The 20,459-nt window shown below is 34.3% G+C and overlaps 3 protein-coding genes across 5 annotated transcripts; 2 read left to right on the top strand and 1 right to left on the bottom strand.

Annotated features, from left to right (window-relative positions):
- Positions 1–9,321: 9,321 nt before the first annotated feature.
- Positions 9,322–10,335, top strand: LOC120128092 (probable carbohydrate esterase At4g34215). The gene is made up of 2 exons (XM_039145877.1): positions 9,322–9,936; positions 10,114–10,335. Exons 1-2 carry the CDS (start codon positions 9,373–9,375, stop codon positions 10,330–10,332), a joined length of 783 nt encoding a protein of 260 aa, XP_039001808.1. The 5' UTR covers positions 9,322–9,372; the 3' UTR covers positions 10,333–10,335.
- Positions 10,336–13,280: 2,945 nt separating this feature from the next.
- On the top strand, positions 13,281–17,108 carry LOC120128091 (cyclase-like protein 2). Its single transcript, XM_039145876.1, has 6 exons — positions 13,281–13,713; positions 14,476–14,520; positions 14,612–14,684; positions 15,518–15,615; positions 16,020–16,090; positions 16,837–17,108. Exons 1-6 carry the CDS (start codon positions 13,314–13,316, stop codon positions 16,960–16,962), a joined length of 813 nt encoding a protein of 270 aa, XP_039001807.1. The 5' UTR covers positions 13,281–13,313; the 3' UTR covers positions 16,963–17,108.
- A 184-nt stretch (positions 17,109–17,292) lies between these two features.
- Positions 17,293–19,525, bottom strand: LOC120128093 (splicing factor 3A subunit 2-like). Of its 3 annotated transcripts, none has more exons than XM_039145881.1 (8): positions 19,375–19,525; positions 19,163–19,267; positions 18,912–19,038; positions 18,720–18,791; positions 17,944–17,989; positions 17,703–17,852; positions 17,510–17,666; positions 17,293–17,421 (listed from the first exon to the last, which is right to left on the bottom strand). In XM_039145881.1, the coding sequence occupies exons 1-8, from the start codon at positions 19,415–19,417 to the stop codon at positions 17,384–17,386; spliced, it is 738 nt and encodes a 245-aa protein (XP_039001812.1). In that variant the 5' UTR covers positions 19,418–19,525; the 3' UTR covers positions 17,293–17,383. The 3 variants fall into 3 exon arrangements, with proteins under 3 accessions (XP_039001812.1, XP_039001811.1, XP_039001810.1); XM_039145880.1 differs by having other exon boundaries at positions 17,510–17,518; positions 17,549–17,852; positions 19,375–19,522; XM_039145879.1 differs by having other exon boundaries at positions 17,510–17,852; positions 19,375–19,523.
- Positions 19,526–20,459: the final 934 nt, after the last annotated feature.

Here is a 20,459-nt window from a genome sequence, read left to right as displayed (position 1 = left end):
CTTTTAAAACTTACAAAACAATCCTCAATTTCATTCTAAACCTCAAATTCCAAAATAATTCAATTATATTCTAAACCCAAAATTCTAAAATACTTCAAAATAACATTGAGTGTAACCCCCAGACCGATACGGGTAACCCGATCTGATCTAGGTTGTCACATTAGGGCCACCGGAGCGATCCACCATAAAAATAGCAAAAAATTTAAAACTTTTATTAAACATATAAACCAATAAAATGATTTATCAATATTAAAAAAATAAACCAAATTTTCAGACTCATATATAAAACAAAATACAATTACATGCCCCCTAATCACATGTACCATACTCTGCAAACAACGCCGGAAGAACTCCCTTACTGAAGTCGATAGTCGTACTGGTACAATTCTTTTAACCTACAATTGTGAGTAATAGAGTGAGCTTCGGAAAGCTCAGTAATACAGAACTACCAGAAGATGCTATAGGACATGCAGATAAATATAAAGCCATATCATTTCCTTATTGAATCAGACGTATACAAATTTTTGGGATAATTTGGGGTTACACTTATAGTTCATCAGATAGAAGCCATGAAGATCTCAGATCACAAGAAACATTCATAGCATCACAATTTCAAGAAGTCGAATAGGATGTCTAGTGTGTTCCAATAGTACGATAAAATCATAATAGGTACAACAAACGAGTAATAGTTCAGTAAATCATCATAAAATCATAATGAAGTTTAACTTTTGAAACTCGTAGTTTAAACCTTTCTCCTATACACTATCCGCAGTTCCCCAGAACTGCGTCCGTAGGGCTTACCTTAAGTACACAGCAAAAAGGAAGCCAACCTAAGGATAGACTTTGGGGCATGTATCCTTAGGTCCGTAGGGCTTACCCTAAGCACACATCAAAAGGGAGCCAACCTAATGGAGAGTCACATTAGGTCCGTAATCATTGTTATCATATATCAGTGAAAACCAATAATCATATATCAGTCATAGTCCATAAACCATCACCAGTAAGTCGATGTATCAATAAACAGTAAACCATAGATTTCAATGTACCATATTTCAAAACAGATACAATAATTATGTAGTACATAGGGAACACACTAGAGAATCCAGGTATTTTTCAGAGGCATTTTGTAGTTATCAGTATGGATAACATGAAACTTGTGCAATTTGATCGGATTCCAGGAACAAGGTCCTATTGAAGAGAGTCAATCACTAATTGATCTAATCAAATATCCAAGGTTGATACTTTAGAATTCTGTTATGATTCATGTGCATCAAGAAAGTGTTCATGAATCATTTATATAGAATAATTCAATATTCATATTTACTGAGAGTGGTTCCATTACCCAAACAATCAGGGGTATTCAAGAATATACTTTGAATTCATAGGATTTCAGCCCAATTGATCCAAATAGGGTATTCAGAATCTTTCCCTTCTGCGTTACTTGCGTGCTCAGACATGACTGAAGTGAGTTGATATGAAAATGTAGAAACGAAGATTCAAGACATTTACAATTTATCTCAATTTATCGGATTATCAAACAACTCAAGTTATACAACTCTCAGACTATTGCATATCGACAAGTTCATTCACTGCCCTTCCAGGGTATTCACTCTTTAATACTAACAATTTTTTTCCATTGATCACCTTCATAATTATCACCGAATAGATCTTAAGGAGACGAACATATATTCTATTTGTCTTTATTTCATTTTCATGTTTCAATTATATCAAGAATTGTCGACGTATTCGATTCCTGGTTCATAACTCATAGGGACCGTACATCATGCAAGTTCATTGGTGTTCCCAGACTCATCCAATCATTTTCTAAATTTTCAGTCATTAAGGTTACTTAGTTCATTTAGCAGTCAAGTCAATTCCAGTTACTTCGGATTTTCCAGACTAATTCAGACGTTCCTGAATTTCATATACATATTGTACCTTCATTCAGTTCGGTCTTTGTGGTTGATTTGTCAAACAAATATCCAATTCTTAGTACTGAATGCGATCTATAGTTTAGTTGTATACTTCCAAAATTATCATCGAGCCAAACTTGAGAAGACGAACACGCATTCAAGTAATATCTATGTCGTTCAGGTACTGACTTATCATTAAGGTTGATCGGTTCACTTAAGTTGTGTTCCATAACTTTTAAAGGTAGTCCAAAACCTATGCTTATTTGGATTCCTTAATTAATCCAAGACATTTACTTAGTATATGCCATAAGGGTATTTTGGTCATTTTGATGTTCAGTTTATTACAATCATTATAGAGCTCGAGGATATCCACTAATTCCTGAGTTGGTGATATTTTTGGTCATTTGCATTCTAAGGGAATTCTGGTCATTTTACAGATCCATTGTAGTTCAATAATTCATTCTGTCTGATCTTATTATTAAATTCAAACTTATCATTTATGTCAGTCCCATCGAACTATTTTGAGAGATCTGATGTATTTCAATCATTTCCATCCATCTGATCTTATTATTTAATTCAAACGTATCATATTTTCTAGACCTTTCGAACAATTCTGACAAAAGAGCACCATCGATAATTTATTCTTAACTCAGAGATTTTCAGGTCAATTGTCTTCTCAAAAGTTACTAATAGGTTATCAGGAATTTTCTATACAAAGACATGATCTTAACAATTAAATCTGAACTTTTTTTGAGTTAAGTATGAACCCTCAAAGTATTTTCTCATTCAGGGTTAACTCGGACTATTTTTACATTTCAAGGGCATTTTCATAATTTCTTAACCAAATAGTTTCGGTATTAACTCTTAACAAAAAATAACTATAATTTAGAGATCATATAGTTAATTGTTTTCCTGAACATTCTTTTATCTTGAAATGATTCCTTAACAGATTTCTAGTATCTTGCACAAACCCTCATGGGGTTAAAAACCGGTTATCCAAATTTCCCAATCAAAACTAGTATTTCTTAAACACATCTGTAGTTTTATCATATCAATAAGTCTTTTCAGAGTTATTAATCAACATTCAGGGATAATTCTTGTCATTTTACAATATAAGGGTATTTTCGTAATTTTACCCAACCAGAGTATTCTCATAATTTCTCATCAGAGTATCTTTAATATTTAACCTTTGTTGATATAAAATATAAGTTACAAATCCAGGGTTGATCCCTTTATCACTAATCACAAAACTTGTAATTTAATTCTAACAATATCTCAATCTCTTATAAAAGTCATATGAACCATAATCAATTATTAAACCTTTTTACTGTATTCTGATCGAGTGTAAAAATTAATCAACTCCACAAAAGTGACCAACATTATCTTATTCATGCATTTACCAATATCAACATGTTCCATAAAGCATAAAGATATAGTAAAGTATTAACTCGATTTTTGTGTCATACTGATCGACCATAAAAATTCCATTCGAACACCCTCGATCTTTAATTTAACTTCCAATAATTCATCAAATACATAACAATAAACATTTCATCAAAAACGAGGCTTAATTCCGAAAAACATATCGAATGAGGTGATAAACCAGTCAAAAATAGATTACCGAGTTCGAGTTTGGTGAAACGGACCCCAAAAACATATTCGAGACATCAAAAACATAAAATAAGACTTTTAGAAAATTTTGACTTTTCGATCAAAGTCAACGGGTTTGACTTGCAATTTTGAGGCCTTCGGGTCCGAATTTCGAAAAACAGAATCGGACTCATAACGTCGAAAAACATCAGGATAGATATACCCGGTCAAATTCAAAGGTCGTTCAACGCTCGGTCAACGGTCAACGGTCGACCGTTTTACACAAATATCACCCTAACATAAATTAATTACAAAATTAGCCATCTTCTACAAATATTTACAAAACTAACACCCGAATTTTACACAAATATCACCATAACAGAAATTAATTACAAAATTAACACTCCTATGCGCAGTGGCGGCACGTGAACAGTGATACGATGTCAGAAAATTCCCGAAAAAATTCCTAATAATTATTTTTAGGCATTTTGAGACACTTACCGAGCTCGGTTCACAATTTTGAACGGCGGAGAGCTCGATTCTGAAACATCGAAAACTTTAACTTTCTCACCCCTCCACGCGCCGGCGACGATGGAGAAATGGAGGACACCGACAGACTCGGAACGATGCAAGAAACACGATGGTGCAGGAGGTGTCGACAACGGATGGTCGGATCGGCGTGAATCGACGAAAAACCAACTGAAATCGAGTTAAAACCGATGATACTGTAACACCCCAACCTGTACCCGACCCATATAATATTTGAGATGTCATATTGACTTTTTAAAACAATTTCTTTACAAAATAACTGAACATTTGAACTTATATTAAGTAAATACAATAAATACTATTAATTATGCTTCATTATAAAAATTTAAGAAAAAATATGTATTTGTGAACAATATTATACGGTATGAACAGTACTATCCCTTTGTTTAAAATCTATAACTCTGATTTCATTCATCTTATAAACGTATCACTGATACACTTATTCTCGAACTATTCTACAAACAATAACCATGTCATTTGATCTTTTAACGTTCTTATGGTGACAACCATATTCTAGTTTGCCCACGTAGTAACAAAACTACTCAATTTAATTTCACCACTTTGGAGAAATGAACATCTTCTAGCATTATCTTCATATCATTTAACTAAAGGTCTGTAACAACCGAACCTTCCTCAATTTCACCCTTGAACTCGGGTGTTCTTAACTCTTTTAACTATTTCGATACATTCATTCTATGAGTTATAGAATTATAAAATTGAAAAGATAACAACATATTTTTCCACATCATAAAATATTCTCTAATCTTATACAAGCACTCCCTGAGGTTTTTGCTCTTCTCATTGCCTGACCAGGGCAGGTGAATTGCTATTACCTTCAATATATCGCCTTGTATTTCACTTTGGAAACTTTCATATAATCATGTGCTCATATTATTTCTTCTATCACATATCACGTGTGCATATGATCATCCAATTCATATCATATAACATATGTTATTTTCATATGTTCACATATCATCTATCATATCATATAAACATATATATATCATAAATCATTCTCAGGTATTCACTTATCTTATATAACATAACAATTTAACTCTATTAATAAGATAACACACTCCTTACCCTATCAGATCAGAAAATTTTCCACTTTATGTTGGCATGTATAATTTTTAAAACACTTTTGACTTCGTTTTTAGCCTAGAATCGGCTAAACCGTAGCTCTGATACCATTAAATGTAACACCCCAACCTGTACCCAACCCATATACGAGTTCGAGATGTCACATTGACTTTTTAAAATAATTTCTTTACAAAATAACTGAACATTTGAACTTATATTAAGTAAATACAATAAATACTATTAAATTATGCTTCATTATAAAAATTTAAGAAAAAAAGATGTATTTGTGAACAGTACTATGAACAGTGAAAATTTTTAAATATAAATTGTGTATCGATGTACTGCTACACTAGTGCTACATTACTGCTACAGTAACTTTCGTAAAAATACGTGTAATCTCGTACAAATCTAAGCTTTCATCCGTATAAAATTTATCAATTACATATATGCATTTAAAACATTACAAAACTCAATCGTATGACTTTTCAAAACCGATTAGAACATATCGGATTTAATCATTTATTTACATGTCAACCACTATCCTTATTACAAAATACATACTATACATTTCTTTTCTAATCCGATCTTTGGAAAGGAGGAACTGACCTATCTTGCATAACTTTTATCAATATTCCTCTTCTCGGAACCTACGCGTGAAACAATCACACGCTAAGTCGTTGACTTAGTGAGGTATATAAAACATATAATACACCTAACATCATGTAATTCCTATAACACATTTCATATCACCACAAGCATATACATCTCATATATGGTATTTGTTATTGTCTCTTTATTAATACATTTTCACATGTCCTTAATTCTTTTTATCATATAAGCATATACTAAACATTTCTATACACATCATGGATCACATATATCCTTTCACAACATAACACACATAGTGTCATACCAATTAATTTATTTACTCTCTTTAAAGCCCTTGTATTAGCCCATGTATACTTTTGAGAACTTAAGGTATGTGAGTACATTGAGGTTGTGCACCACTATGCTGTCACCACAGCTCGTATAAATATCCCGAAGGACCTATCCAGAGGTTATAAAGAACCTCGACAACTGTCCATAGGTCCCGAAGAACCTAGGTAAATTGTCCATATGTTCTTTAGAACATAGTTATACTGTCCATATGTCTCAAAAGACATAGGTAATTCTGTTCATATGTCTCAAAAGACATAGGCAATTTTGTCCATATGTCCCGAAAGACATAGGTAATTCTGTCCATATGTTCCGTAGAACATACGTAAACCCTCGACTCTTGGCATGTCAACTATATCACTAGCTCTCATATTACATAACATGGGCATTATCATTTATAACATTTCATATCACTTGTTCTTTCTCTTCTGTCACATACCACATGTATGTGTAACCATATGTTTCATATCATATCACATATATCACGTATTGCATATTTATATGTCACATAGTTCATATCACTTTGCATGGAATCACGTAGGTTGTTTCATATAGCTTATTTCATTTCTCCTTTGTTCATATACATATGTCATATCTTATTCACATATGTTAATATATACATCACATAGCACATAGAATAACATATAAACTTATACATAAATCATTTCCATGTGATTCATATATCACCTATCTCATTACTTATATCTCTTAAGCACTTAATCACTTGTCTCATAATTTCATATAGTCGCATATCACTTATCACATGGTTTACATCTTATGATCATGTAATCATATCAAACATAATCACACACATAAGAATCGCCTATTATATCTCATAGACATATCATTTCCACACCTTTATCACATAGCTCATATAACTTTTCATGCATATTCATGTCACATAATGTATATGGTATGAACTCATATCATGTTTCATAATATGAAATGAATCATATATCAAAGTATTAAATCTAGACTTATCACAAGTCTAGAACTGAATATTCTATTATAATCATGTTATGCATATGCACTCACCTTAGCCTTGCTTTGATTCAATCCTAACTCTTCGATTGTTCCGTAACTCGTTTAGGCTCGATATCTACATAATATAAATTTCGAGACGATTTTCAGAAGCCTAAACCTTATAACTTGGTATTAATAACTTAGGCTAATTTAATAAACCAAAAATTCACTTTTCCTTTAGGAGTGTACCGATGCACTATGGATGCATCGGTACCCAAATTAGGTTCGAAATTCACATGCATCGATGTACCCCTTAATGCATCGATGCACCTTCAAATTTTTGTCTTAGTGCATCGATGCACATGTCAATAATAAAATGGTTTCACCCGAAAATTCCATAACTTTTTATTAAATTTCCTCATATAAAACTCCATTCATACCATTAAACTTAACAACAACCATTTTAACTAACTTTTATCATTCCAACACTTTAGAATTTCTCATATCTCATTCAAATTCTTAAAACTAAGAATCATACCAAAATTTCCATGTAATCCAAGCTTATTTCTAACACTTATAACTTATTATTCACACCTATGACAAGTCAAATTCATCCTCCAAATTCATTTAAACCTTCTTATTAAAATTTCACTTAAAAACTCATTTTCTTTAATCTGTCATAACTCATTTATCTTTTTATTTTAAGATAACTTAAGCTTTCCTCAAAACCCAACCTTTAATTCAACAAACAATCAACTAATTAAGAAACTCACCTTTGCTTGAGCTTTCACGTGGAGAAGAGAAGAAAATGAAGAAGAGAATTGTATGGAACTTATCTCTTCAATCATGTTCCACATGGGTATTATAATACACATTAATTATTATTTAATTATTTTTCTTGTTAAATGACTCATTTGCCCTTTGAATCCTTTAATATTTACTAACAATTTTTAAGAAATATCTCCACATAAATCATTGAACTATTCAAATATTCTACTTTTATCACCAAATTCTAAAATTTTACAATTTAGTCACTAACCCGTAGTTTGGGATATTATAGATACTTCCAACTGAAATTAACGACGAACGACGACGATTCATAACGAAAGGTTTGAGGGGTTTTGTTATTCGGTCGAAAACGAACATGATGGTGGTTTCGGTTCATCGATCGAGTTCGGACGGTGAGTAGATCGGAGTTGAAAGGAGGGTTGAAGGAGAGGAAAACTAGAAAATTTATCCAGAAAACATATGGAATGGGGATTTATATTTTCTCCTAAAGAATAATGGTCAAATCATAAGTTTAGCCACTGAATTTCTTGCACTTCTTAAAACGGTCTGCCAACTTTAAAATTTTACAATTTAATCCACTGTTTCTTTCAAAATACTAATTAAATCCAATACTTTATAATTTCTAAAAATTTAGCCCCTAAATTGGGGTGTTACATTGAGTTAACCAAGATTTCATGTTAACTAAGATTTATATAAATGTTTTTTGTTTTTAATGTTTTGATTGAGTTGTATTCAGTGAAAATTGATTGTTACTGTTCGATTGAGTTCATGTGCAATTTAATGGTGGGGTATGCATATGTAAATGACGTTTGATGGTATTGGATATTGAGTTCTAATTTCTTATTGTTTTTTAGATTGTGTTGCATGTGTATTGGGTACTTAGTTTTAATAAAATATTATAAACATTGATGTTATTTAAATATTGGTTATTGGGACTTAAATGTGAAACATTTTTTCATGAACTTAAATCTATAAAATTTTAGAATAGTAACAATCAACATACCACACCATTCAATTGCACATGAACTCAATTGAACAGTAACAATCAATTTTCACTGAATACAACTCAATCAAAACATCAAAAAATAAAAAAATTATATAAATCTTGGTTAAATCAATATTATTTTGGAATTTTGGGTTTAGAATGTAATTGAATTATTTTGGAATTTGGGATTTAGAATGAAATTGAGGACTATTTTGCATGTTTTAAAAGTTGGGGGACCTAAATGAAGCACTTAAAAAATTCCGTGACCATTTATATAATTTACCTTAATTTTCATAGTTGCAAACGGTAATCTCACTACCGCGTCACTGTCTTCTAATGGATTATATTATAAATTTTAAAAGTTGGAGGATTTAAATAAAATCTTCAGAAAAATTCAGTTACAATTACTATACTGTGCATTTAATGCATCTCAAAAAGGAAAAAAACAAACGATAATACACACTGTGCGACCGACATCAAGATCCCAATTTAGCTTCAACTTCCTAACCAAAACAAATCCTTTGTTGTGATAACAATCGTCGAAGAAAAAAATCCCAGAAAACCATGGACATGATAGACACCCCTGTTGCGGAACGAGATCAGTTCCCGCTAACTCCCAAACACATTTTCATTCTCTCCGGCCAAAGCAACATGTCAGGCCGAGGTGGCGTCTCCAAGCACCCTCGCATCTGGGACGGCGCCATCCCACCGGAGTGTCAACCTCACCCTTCCATCCTCCGCCTCAGCGCCACCCTCAACTGGGAGCCCGCGCGGGAGCCGCTCCACCACGACATCGACACTGGCAAGGTATGTGGAGTGGGGCCCGGAATGTCGTTCGCCAACGCGGTGAGAGATCATATGGGTGGCGGGTGCCTGGGTCTGGTTCCTTGCGCCGTGGGTGGTACAGCCATCAAGGAGTGGGATCGCGGGCAGCTTCTGTATGACAATATGCTTAAGAGAAGTAAAGAGAGTATGAAGACTAATGGGGAAATCAAGGCTTTGCTTTGGTACCAAGGGGAGAGCGATACATCGTCGCTTCAAGATGCTGAAGCGTACAAGGAAAACATGGAGAGGTTGATTCATAATGTGCGTGAGGATCTTGGCTTGCCTTCACTTCCAATCATTCAGGTTTGATTCATTAAATTTTTCCTGTATTTGATTTAGACCTATGTTACTTAGACTCAGTGTAATACGTATCTAACATATATATGATTCGAATTTAGATTTTTGTAAATATATTCATGTGTGGGACACAAATACTATTGCTGATAGCGTAATACTTAAAATGTGGAGAATATTAAGCAGGTTGCGATTGCATCGGGGTTTGAATACATGGAGAAAGTGAGAGAAGCACAACTGGGGATGGATCTGCCGAATGTAACATGCGTGGATGCCAAAGGGCTGGTTTTGAAGGAGGACAATCTTCACTTGATGACCGAGGCTGAGGTTGCGTTGGGGCACATGTTGGCCGATGCATTTCTTACCAACTTCAATGCGCCCCCGTCGCAATCTTCCCCTTTCTAAACTCCCAAAACAGGGTAATCTTTCAAGGTCCCGAGGCTTCATCATGTCCTTGTTCTATTTGTTTCTAGCATTTTATGTTGAGCTTGACTCGATTATGTTTTCCATCGTCGTCGTCTTTGTTGCTTCTTCGAGCCAATGTTGACCTTTTAACTTCAATTTGGACTACCAGACTAGATTACGGTATTAAAAGGTATTAGTCTAGTAAAATAAAAGAGTAATGTAAAAAATAGCATCTTAACGTTTATCAAAATAGTCATTTTAGCCCATATTTTTTTATTTTAGCATTTTGGCCCCTTCACTTTGGGGAAAAAGCTCCCTCTAACCCAAGATTAACACTCCAAAATATAATTCTTTTTTAACTTGAATGAAACGTTGATGGCTAAAATGTCTCCAAAAAAAGGGGACAAAGTGATTATTTTATCAAATGTTAGGGTTTTTTGCCTTAAAATGAATCGTTAGGGGCCAAAATGCTCTAAAATATGAAATAGGAGGCGAAATGACCGTTTGGATAAACGTTGACGGTTAATTTTGATATTATGCCTAAAGCAAATGTAGCTTCGATATGTCGTCGTCCTTGACGTTCCAAATGTCCCTTTGAGTTGATGTTGAGCTTTTAGTTTCAATGTGGTTTGTCGGACTTCATTTTGTTGTAAAATAGTATATGTTTTAAAAATTTATTGATTAACAATCGTTTGACAATGAATGTTCAAATATTTTTACAGTCTTCGGTGTTTAAATTTGGAACCTCCAGGGATGACACCCATTCCTTTGACACTAAGGTAGTTTGATTCGTTATATTGATCAGAATATAATTGAGATAATTTTAAAAAATATCTTAATTAAAATTGAGAAACAAATATTAATATATATTTTTTATTTTTTAAATAAAAATAGAGTAAAGTTATCTCATTTTGGTAATTGAGCTATAATTTTTTTAATTAATCCTTATTTTATGTGCAAGTTTTGGACTTAGTTAAATTTCCCAACTTGTTCATTATAGTCTCTGTAAATTAGTTGCATTATAGTTACATTATCTTTCTAACATTTGAGTTTGGATCGAAATTTTAAATTTTTAAAAAATATAAAGACAAAAATATAACTTACACATGGATAGGGACTAAAGATAGAATTTAACTATAAATTTATTCTTAGTTGGACATGATTAATTGAAGTTTTCAAAAGATCCTAAATGTTTGGTCGAATGACAGTAGAAGTATTCACTAACATTACTTCCACAAAAATATTTAAGAGAAAATAACCTCAGTGACTAAAAATCTTAGATAATACACGATTTTGACCAACTTTTTTTGGATTTGCAAAAATGACCAACAAAATCGCAATGCGATCTCTAATTCGTTGCGATAGTCTACAGTTGTCGTTGCGATTTTCCAAATTCGTTGCGAAAGTTAAAAAAAAAGATTTTGTTTCTTAATAATTTTTTCTAAAAAGATAGTATCCGCGCGGACGTGTCGAAGACACGTATTACCACGACCACGACCACGACCCCGACCCGACCCGACCCGACCCGACCCGACCCGAGACGGCGGCGGCGGCGGCGCGCGAGAGTCCCTCTTGTTCTCTTCCACTCAACAAGGAAGTGGGAAATTCAAGCCTTAAATATCATTCCCAATAGTGTTTCCAATACTATGTGGGATTGAGCATTACCAACACCATAGAATCTTAGTTCCCGACCACCACTTACTAATCAAAGAGACCGAAATATGAAGGGACTGTTAAATTGCATACATAAGCATCTGTTTTAGTGCTTCCTTGACTATGTAATGAGCATGCATTTCTTTGATATATGTGTATTTTTCTAAATCTCTGCATAGGAAAATGCTAATAGAATATAGTAAATAAGTACAGGCAGTTGTTTTCTCCTCGAAACATTTCTATTCAGTTAATATTATGGTAGCAGAACATGTGAAAGTATTAGATAATCTTACTTGATCGGTAGTTTTAATGCGTCTTATGATGGTTATCCATGAGTATTAAGAGTAACTTATTGGAAATTAATCGCTAAAATGATTGGTTCAAGGGCTTGATTTGCGGTGTCGTCTGTTATTGATTGAGTTAACAATAGTTGTCTATGTTCATTCTCCACTGTTTTCTGTTTTTGAAAGTCAAGTTAGGGAAGTAGCAGTGAACTAGATATGACTCATGCCTTTCAAGTGATAATGGAAAGAGATCGCAAATATGTGGTCTGGTATATATCTTTCTTGTTCTTTAATCGAATGAATCTGAAATAATCAAACGGTTTTGATATGTGGTCGGGAACTAAGATTTTATGGTGTTGGTAATGCTCAATCCCAATAGTATTGGAAATACTATTGGGAATGGTATTTAAGGCTTGAATTTCCCACTTCCTTGTTGAGTGGAAGAGAACAAGGGGGACTCTCGCGCGCCGCCGCCGCCGCCGTCTCGGGTCGTGGTCGTGGTCGTGGTAATACGTGTCTTCGATACGTACGCGCGGATACTATCTTTTTAGAGAAAATTCTTAAGAAACAAAATCTTTTTTTTACTATAACAACGAATTTGGAAAATCGCAACACGAAATGAAAAATCACGCGAATTTACGATAGTAGAGATCGCAATGCGAATTAGAGATCGCATTGCGATTTTGTTGGTCATTTTCGCAAATCAAAAAAAAGTTGGTCAAAATCATGTATTATCTGGGATTTTTGGTCACTGAGGTTATTTTCTCAATATTTAATGGTGTTATCAATTTAGACCTAATAAAATCAGAGAAGTAAATTATGTTAAATACAAGTACAAAGACTAAAATACAAGTTTTTAGTATAGTAGAGAGACTAAAAACTAAAATAAACCAACGATATTTTGGAAAATACAGAAATGATCCTTTTTGTCTAAAGACAAATGGTCAAGCAACAACATTTCCGGACGGCAGTCGAATCTGTCACTGTGTATATATATTAAATATAGTTAAGGCTTCAGCTACTGCAATAATTTGATCAAACACCATGTCTTCTCCTCTGCTTCTCCTTCTCTTATCAACAGTCATAACCGTCGCCTCCTCCTCTGATTCCTGTCCCGCATACCCCTCAGTGCCAACGGACTGCACCGTTTCCACGGCTGATGAAAACCCGGTTCCCGTTCGACGGGAAGTTTACGGCGATGGGAGAATCTTCGATATTAGCCATAGATACACTGTGGATATGCCGTCGTGGGATAGCAAAGACGGTCTGGGTCAGTTCCTTTGGCTTCCGGCCAGCATGAAGAATGGCTCCCGATCCAATAATTCCCTGATGAAATTTGTGTCGGTTCACACCGGCACTCACGTCGACGCGCCGGGTCATATGATTGACCGGTACTTCGATTCCGGGTTCGATGTTGACACCCTTGACCTTGACGTCCTGAACGGTAAACAAAACCACCCATAGCCATTGTTGAGCTTCTTTTCTACGGTCAAATTTTGTAGAAGATCCTAATACTATAAGTTTTTAGCGATTTAGTCCTTCTATTATTTGATCATTTCTAGTCTTCCACATTTTTAGCCCTGTTTAGTTATTACTATCATCCCTATATTTTAACACCCATTTGATCTTCGTACTTAGCAAAACTCATAAACTAGTTTAGTTATCTGTAGATATATGAAATTGAGTTGTTAACTTTTACTAATTCCTTACATATAAATCATTGAGCTGCTGATTTTTAATATCAACGATTTAATGACAACGTTTAACATTTTTTTCTGAATGGATTGACTTCTTCTTTATAAGAATTAAATTCTGACAAATTAAAGTAGGGGACAGGGGTGCCTTCTCAAATTGAATAGACTCGAGCTCAAACTCGATTCGAGTTCATAACGAACTGAAGCAAACTATTTGACACCCGACTCGAAAAACTCTCGAGCAACATAATGTATAACGTTTAACACTTATATGTTGGCTTTTTTTCAGAAAATGCAATGTAAGGTTTTCATGTAAGTCTGAGAATGTTTTAAGTTCAAATTTTTTCGAGCTTGAGTCAAGCATCAATTTTTTATTTCAAGTTCGAGTCGAGTTTAACAAGTTTAAACTCGCGAGCTTGAACTTTTCAAGTCGAGTCGAACTCAACAATACTTGAATTCAACTCGGCTCGTTTACAGCTATAGTAATATAACTGTAAAATGTTTGACCGCAGGGCCAGCTGTGTTACTCGATGTGCCGAGGAATAGTAATATAACTGGTATTGATCTCCAACACCAAGTTCAATTATTTGGCTGTGTATGATCCGATTGTAACTAATAATCTTCTGTTTTGTTCTTAATTTGTTGCAGCCCAAGTGATGGAGTCATTGAACATTCCTAAAGGAGTGCGCCGTGTTCTTTTTAGGACATTGAATACTGACAGGTATCGTGATTAATTCAACACTGAAACACTTGATTACATTCTGTGTCGGACTTGATGGTGAGTATAGATACGAGTATGTGTCGAATATGATTACATTTGATTTATTTTGATGTTTCTTCGCATCTTTGGAGGATATTATCCGTATCTGAATGTGTTGGACATAGAGTGATTTAGGATATTACATTGCTATGTTAATGTTACCCGGGCCGGGTTTGATGGCGTATATTGACGCGAGTATGTATCTAGTAAGTTACTCTCAGTAATTTCTTTGTATCTTTGGAGGATCATACTTACATTTGAATGTATTGGACATTAGATTGGGAGCACGAATGATTTAGGAAGTTATATGTTGTGTTACTCGGATTTGGATGTTGAATATCAATAGGAATATCATGCATGTAATAAGGTACACTCGAATTGTTTCTATGTTGTTGTTTTTTTCATATCTTTGGAGGATCATACTTATATTCGAATGAGTTGGACACAGATGAGAACATGAGTAATTCAGGAAATTACATGCTATGTTACCTAGATTTGATGTTGAGTATCGAGTCATTTAGGAGTTACCCTGATTTAACGTCAGGTATCATTACGAGTATGTATCGAGTACGAGTATGTTTCTTCACATATCGAGCTATGTTTCTTCACATACTTCATTGCCTATATTTGTACATAGGTGAAGACTCGAGTAATTTAAGAAAAACGAAAAAGTCCAAGTAGCGTTAAGTTATCAACTCGAACAACCCTGTCCACAAACTAGAAAATAACTCCGACGTAAATCATAAAAAATCTGTGCGAGACTTCAACCTAAAATCGCAAAATTTCAATTTCAGGCGGCTTATGTTTAGAAGGGAATTTGATTCAAGCTATGTTGGATTTACAACAGACGGGGCAAGATGGTTGGTAGAGAACACTGACATCAAACTTGTAGGTAAGAGCTACGTTACCCAAATTTCAGCGTGAGTGCCGGATACATATATATTGATTTCTTTTATTTTCATCTATTTGAAGTATCCGTGGAGTTTGAATTTACCATACTGAGTTTCCATGGGAAACTAAGATAGAGGCTTTTAGGGTATAAGAGATTTGAGCTATGTTGTTAACTTCATTGCTAGATTTCGCCCCCGGACTTGTTAAGATGTCACCTTTTAAATGTAGTTGCATTTGATTATGTTTATATCCTTGCGAAATAAGTAATCATAGTGCATGAGCCAAACAAGCAATACTTCGAGCTCTGCATTACTCGATTTCTGATTAGTGCATTGGTGTTGCTATGTTTGTTTCCTTGCAAAATAAGTAATCATAGTGACGAATTTAATTGCTGTGGAAATGCAGGAATCGATTTCTTATCTGCTGCAAGCTATGATCATTTGGTTCCAGCTCATCTTGAGTTCTTCGAAGGGAGGGTAAGGAACTTGCTCTTCGACATCAAATAACTTTATAACTTCTATATGTGCTCAAATTATTGTTTTGGTCCCTCTACTATGCTCAACCTTTAGATTTAATCTTTCTATGCTTTAATTTGATAATTTAGTCCCCATACATATATAACATCATTAGTTGGTCAAAATAGTTGGATTTTCAATTAAAATACCGATGTGAATTTTCTTAAAAATACTCCTTCCATCACACACACAAGGAAAACAAAATAAAATTCATGTCCACATAATGAATTGGAAGAGGTGTTCGTCTTAGCAAATCTACGTAAGCATTTTTATTAGATTAGTTAATGGTATTAACTATTTGTACTAACTAATGATCACCCTATAAAGTAGAGGTTGTAAATCATGCCAAATTAAAATATAGACTAAATCTTAAATGTGAGCATTTGAAGGGACCAAAATCACAATTTGACCTTTCTGTCTTAAGGAATTAAGATAGGTTTTCAAAGTCGGATTCTTTGTTATTACATATTCTAACATGTTTATTGAATATGGAAAGTTTTGCAAACCATTTCAAACCCGAAACGTAATACATATATGAATGCACCCTACAAAATTATTTAGGTGCATTCATATATGCTCCATGTTTCAGGTTCGAATCTATAAAGTACCCCCAAGGATTGAATGGATCATGGCATGACAAACTCGTCTCGGATACATTCTCATATTTGAGTTTCATTCTAAAAGATAGATAATTCAATGTGATACAGGAAGTGATTCTAGTGGAGGGCTTGAAGCTTGATGATGTTCCTGCTGGAATATATAACGTACATTGCTTACCTTTAAGGTTGCTTGGTTCTGAAGGATCACCCATCAGATGCATTCTCATCAAATGATCATACACGTAACATAATTTTCACTGTTATCATTCTAGGGGTCTCGTCTTAGACTGTTATAATTCTAGTTTCGTCTTTGATTGTTATTATTCCGGAGATTTTGTCATCAACTATATTAGTAGGACTTTTACTTTTTCTTAAAGTATCTGTATTCAACACATTTCTATGGTCTAGAATACAAGTCCAATTCACATAGGTTGGTGGTGCTCATGTCCAACAAAACAAAGAATTTAACCATAAATAAATAAATAAAAACCCAAAAGCATTTCACAAACTGAAATATATAAACAGTTTAAGCTATACAATGGCTATCAAGTTCCGAGATTTTGCTTCCAAAGAGATTCAAACAATAGTCCCAACCCTTTATGAGGAGTTTCTAACATTAAGAACTTCGACTTTGATTGTCTCCTTGCCGATAGTTTTAGTACGGTGGTGGTGGATAAAGACCTGGATAAGGACCTGTTTGAAAGCGGAACAGAAACAAACTTCATTACTATATTTCACATGTGAATAGTAGCATTGAAATATTTAAAATGTATGAAGTTACCTGGGGGATATGATGAAGGTGGTGGATATGTAGATGGGGGATACGATGAAGGTTGTGGATATGCAGACGGGGGATACGATGAAGGCGGTGGTGGGTATGTAGATTGGGGATACGATGAAGGTGCTGGTGGTGGAGGGTATGCAGAAGGTGGAGGAGGGTATGCAGAAGGTGCAGGAGGATATGTGGATGAAGGATATGATGGATATGATGATGGATTCGGATATGTTGTAGCTGGTGGCGGATAAGAAGCTGAATAAGTTGGTGGAGGTATGGAATATTGAGGGACATGCGGAGGAGGAGCTGCGTATGGTGGTGCCGTTGGAGCATATGCTGAGGCTTGGTGCTGCAACAATTCGAATAAAAATTTAGTTCCCACTTGTTTGTGAATAATATTAATGGAGATCACGAATTGAAGTACAACAGATCGAACTTACCTTGGCATTTGAGTAATGCATTATGAGCCGCACTTCTCCAGCATATCTGCAAATATGAAAAGAGTAAGAGGCCATAGATATGAAAGATTGCAATATAGGAAAACCGAAAATGGTTTTTGCAATCCAGAAGCCGGGAACATGATATGAGCTTAGCTTGGCAATTTAAAAGTCAACGAAATTCAATTTATTTGGTAAGTTTCTAAACTTAGCTTCATGTTTCCATGTCAAACAAATTGGATTAAGTTGATAACTGAGCTAGGAACTGACTTTTCTTATTGACTGACAAATAAGGTTTCAAAAAACACAACTGCTATCGATGAAACTTAATTAAACCTCGAAAAGTCGAGCAGAACATAGCTTGAAGTTATAACCAACCAATTAATTTGTCAAAAGCTTAAATCATGCTATCTTACAAACGACCACAAACCAAAAAGAAGCTACACTAAGAAATATCTTTCTGCTTGAGGGCAACTGCCACATATGCATACATGGCTACGAGAACCGACTCTCTTTCCCACATTATTTGTAGTTGTAAGCTCTAGATGAGATTCAGACAAACTAGAAAAAGGGTTTCATAGTTGATATTGCTAACCATTCAAAGTGATTATTGCCATACGGTCGAATTGATGAGATTAAAGAAATATTGATTGCACGATTGAATTTTTGTGATAGCAGAAACATCGATCTTGAGTGCCATTAGATTATTCATGGAAACACAGTCTTATTCCAATACATGCAAAAAACTATCACTCTATCATTCGATTTCATTTGTTTACCTTCCGGTTTTAGTCTGGAGTGGCCAAGGAGCATCATCAAAGCCCTGGGAAAGAACCTTATTCAATTGAACCCTGTAATCCAAAACACCCAACAAAAGAGCAAACATTAGAATAAAAAAACAAATAAGAACACATCTTCTCAAAAAGCAAAAAAGTAAAACAATTCAAATCCTTAATTCCTGGGTTTCTTACTTTCCACTGCCAATAAAATCATCAAAAGTCAAAGTATTGCTGTTCCAAACCACGACATTGATCTCTCTAAGCCCTTCAATCAAAGTGAAAGTGAACCTCTCTTGGAATACAGGCGCTTTGCCACCATCTAAAAGGAACCCAAATCATAAATCAGAACAAAGATGTTGAAATTTTACTTGGATCCCAAATCACAGATCAAGAACCCTAAAGGGGAAAATAGTTATATGCTGAGAGAGATAATTAGTAATTACCGGTGCAAGTTCTTGTACGGTACTTGGTGCTGCCATATTCAAGACAGACATAAGGATCTTGCCTTGAAATCCACTCAGTATCTTTCAACTTGTTGCATCCGACGACTTCGATCGATAAAAACAAAAGAAATCCAACATTAAAAAAATACAAAAATCACAAATCACCCATAATAAAGTAAAAAACAAATCCAATTTTATGAAACTTTCCATACCAGTAACCTCAAGAATATGGCCATGGATACCCGAAACCGACATGGATCGATACTAGTAACAATAACACTAACAACTATACGAAAAAAAACCAAAGAAGCAAAGTAGGGAGAAGATTGATGTTTTCGAGATGAGAATTTGTTCTCTGACCGACTTAAAAAAAAAAAGGAGACCGTTTATATATATTATCAGAAGGAGAAAACGAGTGAATCTCAGAACCTATAATTAGATCCGCCGCGTAATATTAAGTTTTTTTTATTAACAGCTTTAATGGTGGGTCGTTTGTCTAAATTTTTTTTCTCTGTAACAGCGGGGGAATTTGGTTGAAATTTGGGGTTACTGTTGCTTTCTGGTTTCAGTTTTTTATTTTTTCGGGTAAAAAGCGTAAATGACATTCACATATCAGTCAAGTGTTAATAAAATTACAAATGGGTCGTTGAATTTTAAAAAGTTAGAAATGAATCATTTTATTTATCAATTGTAATTAGAGATTGTTAAATACCTGAACTAGACATATTTTAATCGCTTTTATTACCCAAGGAAGCAATGTCTGCTACAAAAAACACCGATTAGAAAAAATATACACTCAATTACAAAAGGATGATCGACTAATCAATACCCCAAGATATACAAATATTGGAGTTAACATAATCATGCCTATTTATCTTTTTCCCCCTTAGTTTAATTCCTACGAATTCTTTGACGTTGCTAAGGATTTCATCTCTTTTTTGAGATTCCTTTGAATATTCTTCGATTGCGTTCCTCCCACAAGACATAGTTGCTTGCACACCAAGCAAGTTTAAGAATAGTAGAGATAAGAGATTTTCCTTTCCATGTGTTGGAAGCCCAAGTTACCATATTCTCCCAAGAATCAATTGTCTTCTTTAGTCCATTTAGGAGAAGAATTTTCTCCCTAAAAAAAGAAGCATACGAGCAATCGAAGAACAAATGATTACGGTTTTCCATCATTTCATTAAATAGGACACAAATTCCATTAGTAGAAATCTCCATACGAATGAGTCGGTCTCGAGTAGGAAGTCGATCTAAAAGAGCCATCCATACAATCAAACAATGCTTGGGTAAATGG

This window comes from Hibiscus syriacus, unplaced genomic scaffold, assembly GCF_006381635.1.
Source record: "Hibiscus syriacus cultivar Baekdansim isolate YM2019G1 unplaced genomic scaffold, ASM638163v2 tig00110474_pilon, whole genome shotgun sequence".
NCBI classification, from domain to species: Eukaryota; Viridiplantae; Streptophyta; class Magnoliopsida; order Malvales; family Malvaceae; genus Hibiscus; species Hibiscus syriacus.
Note: the sequence above shows the minus strand (reverse complement) of the source record. Positions and strands in the feature narration are given on the sequence as shown.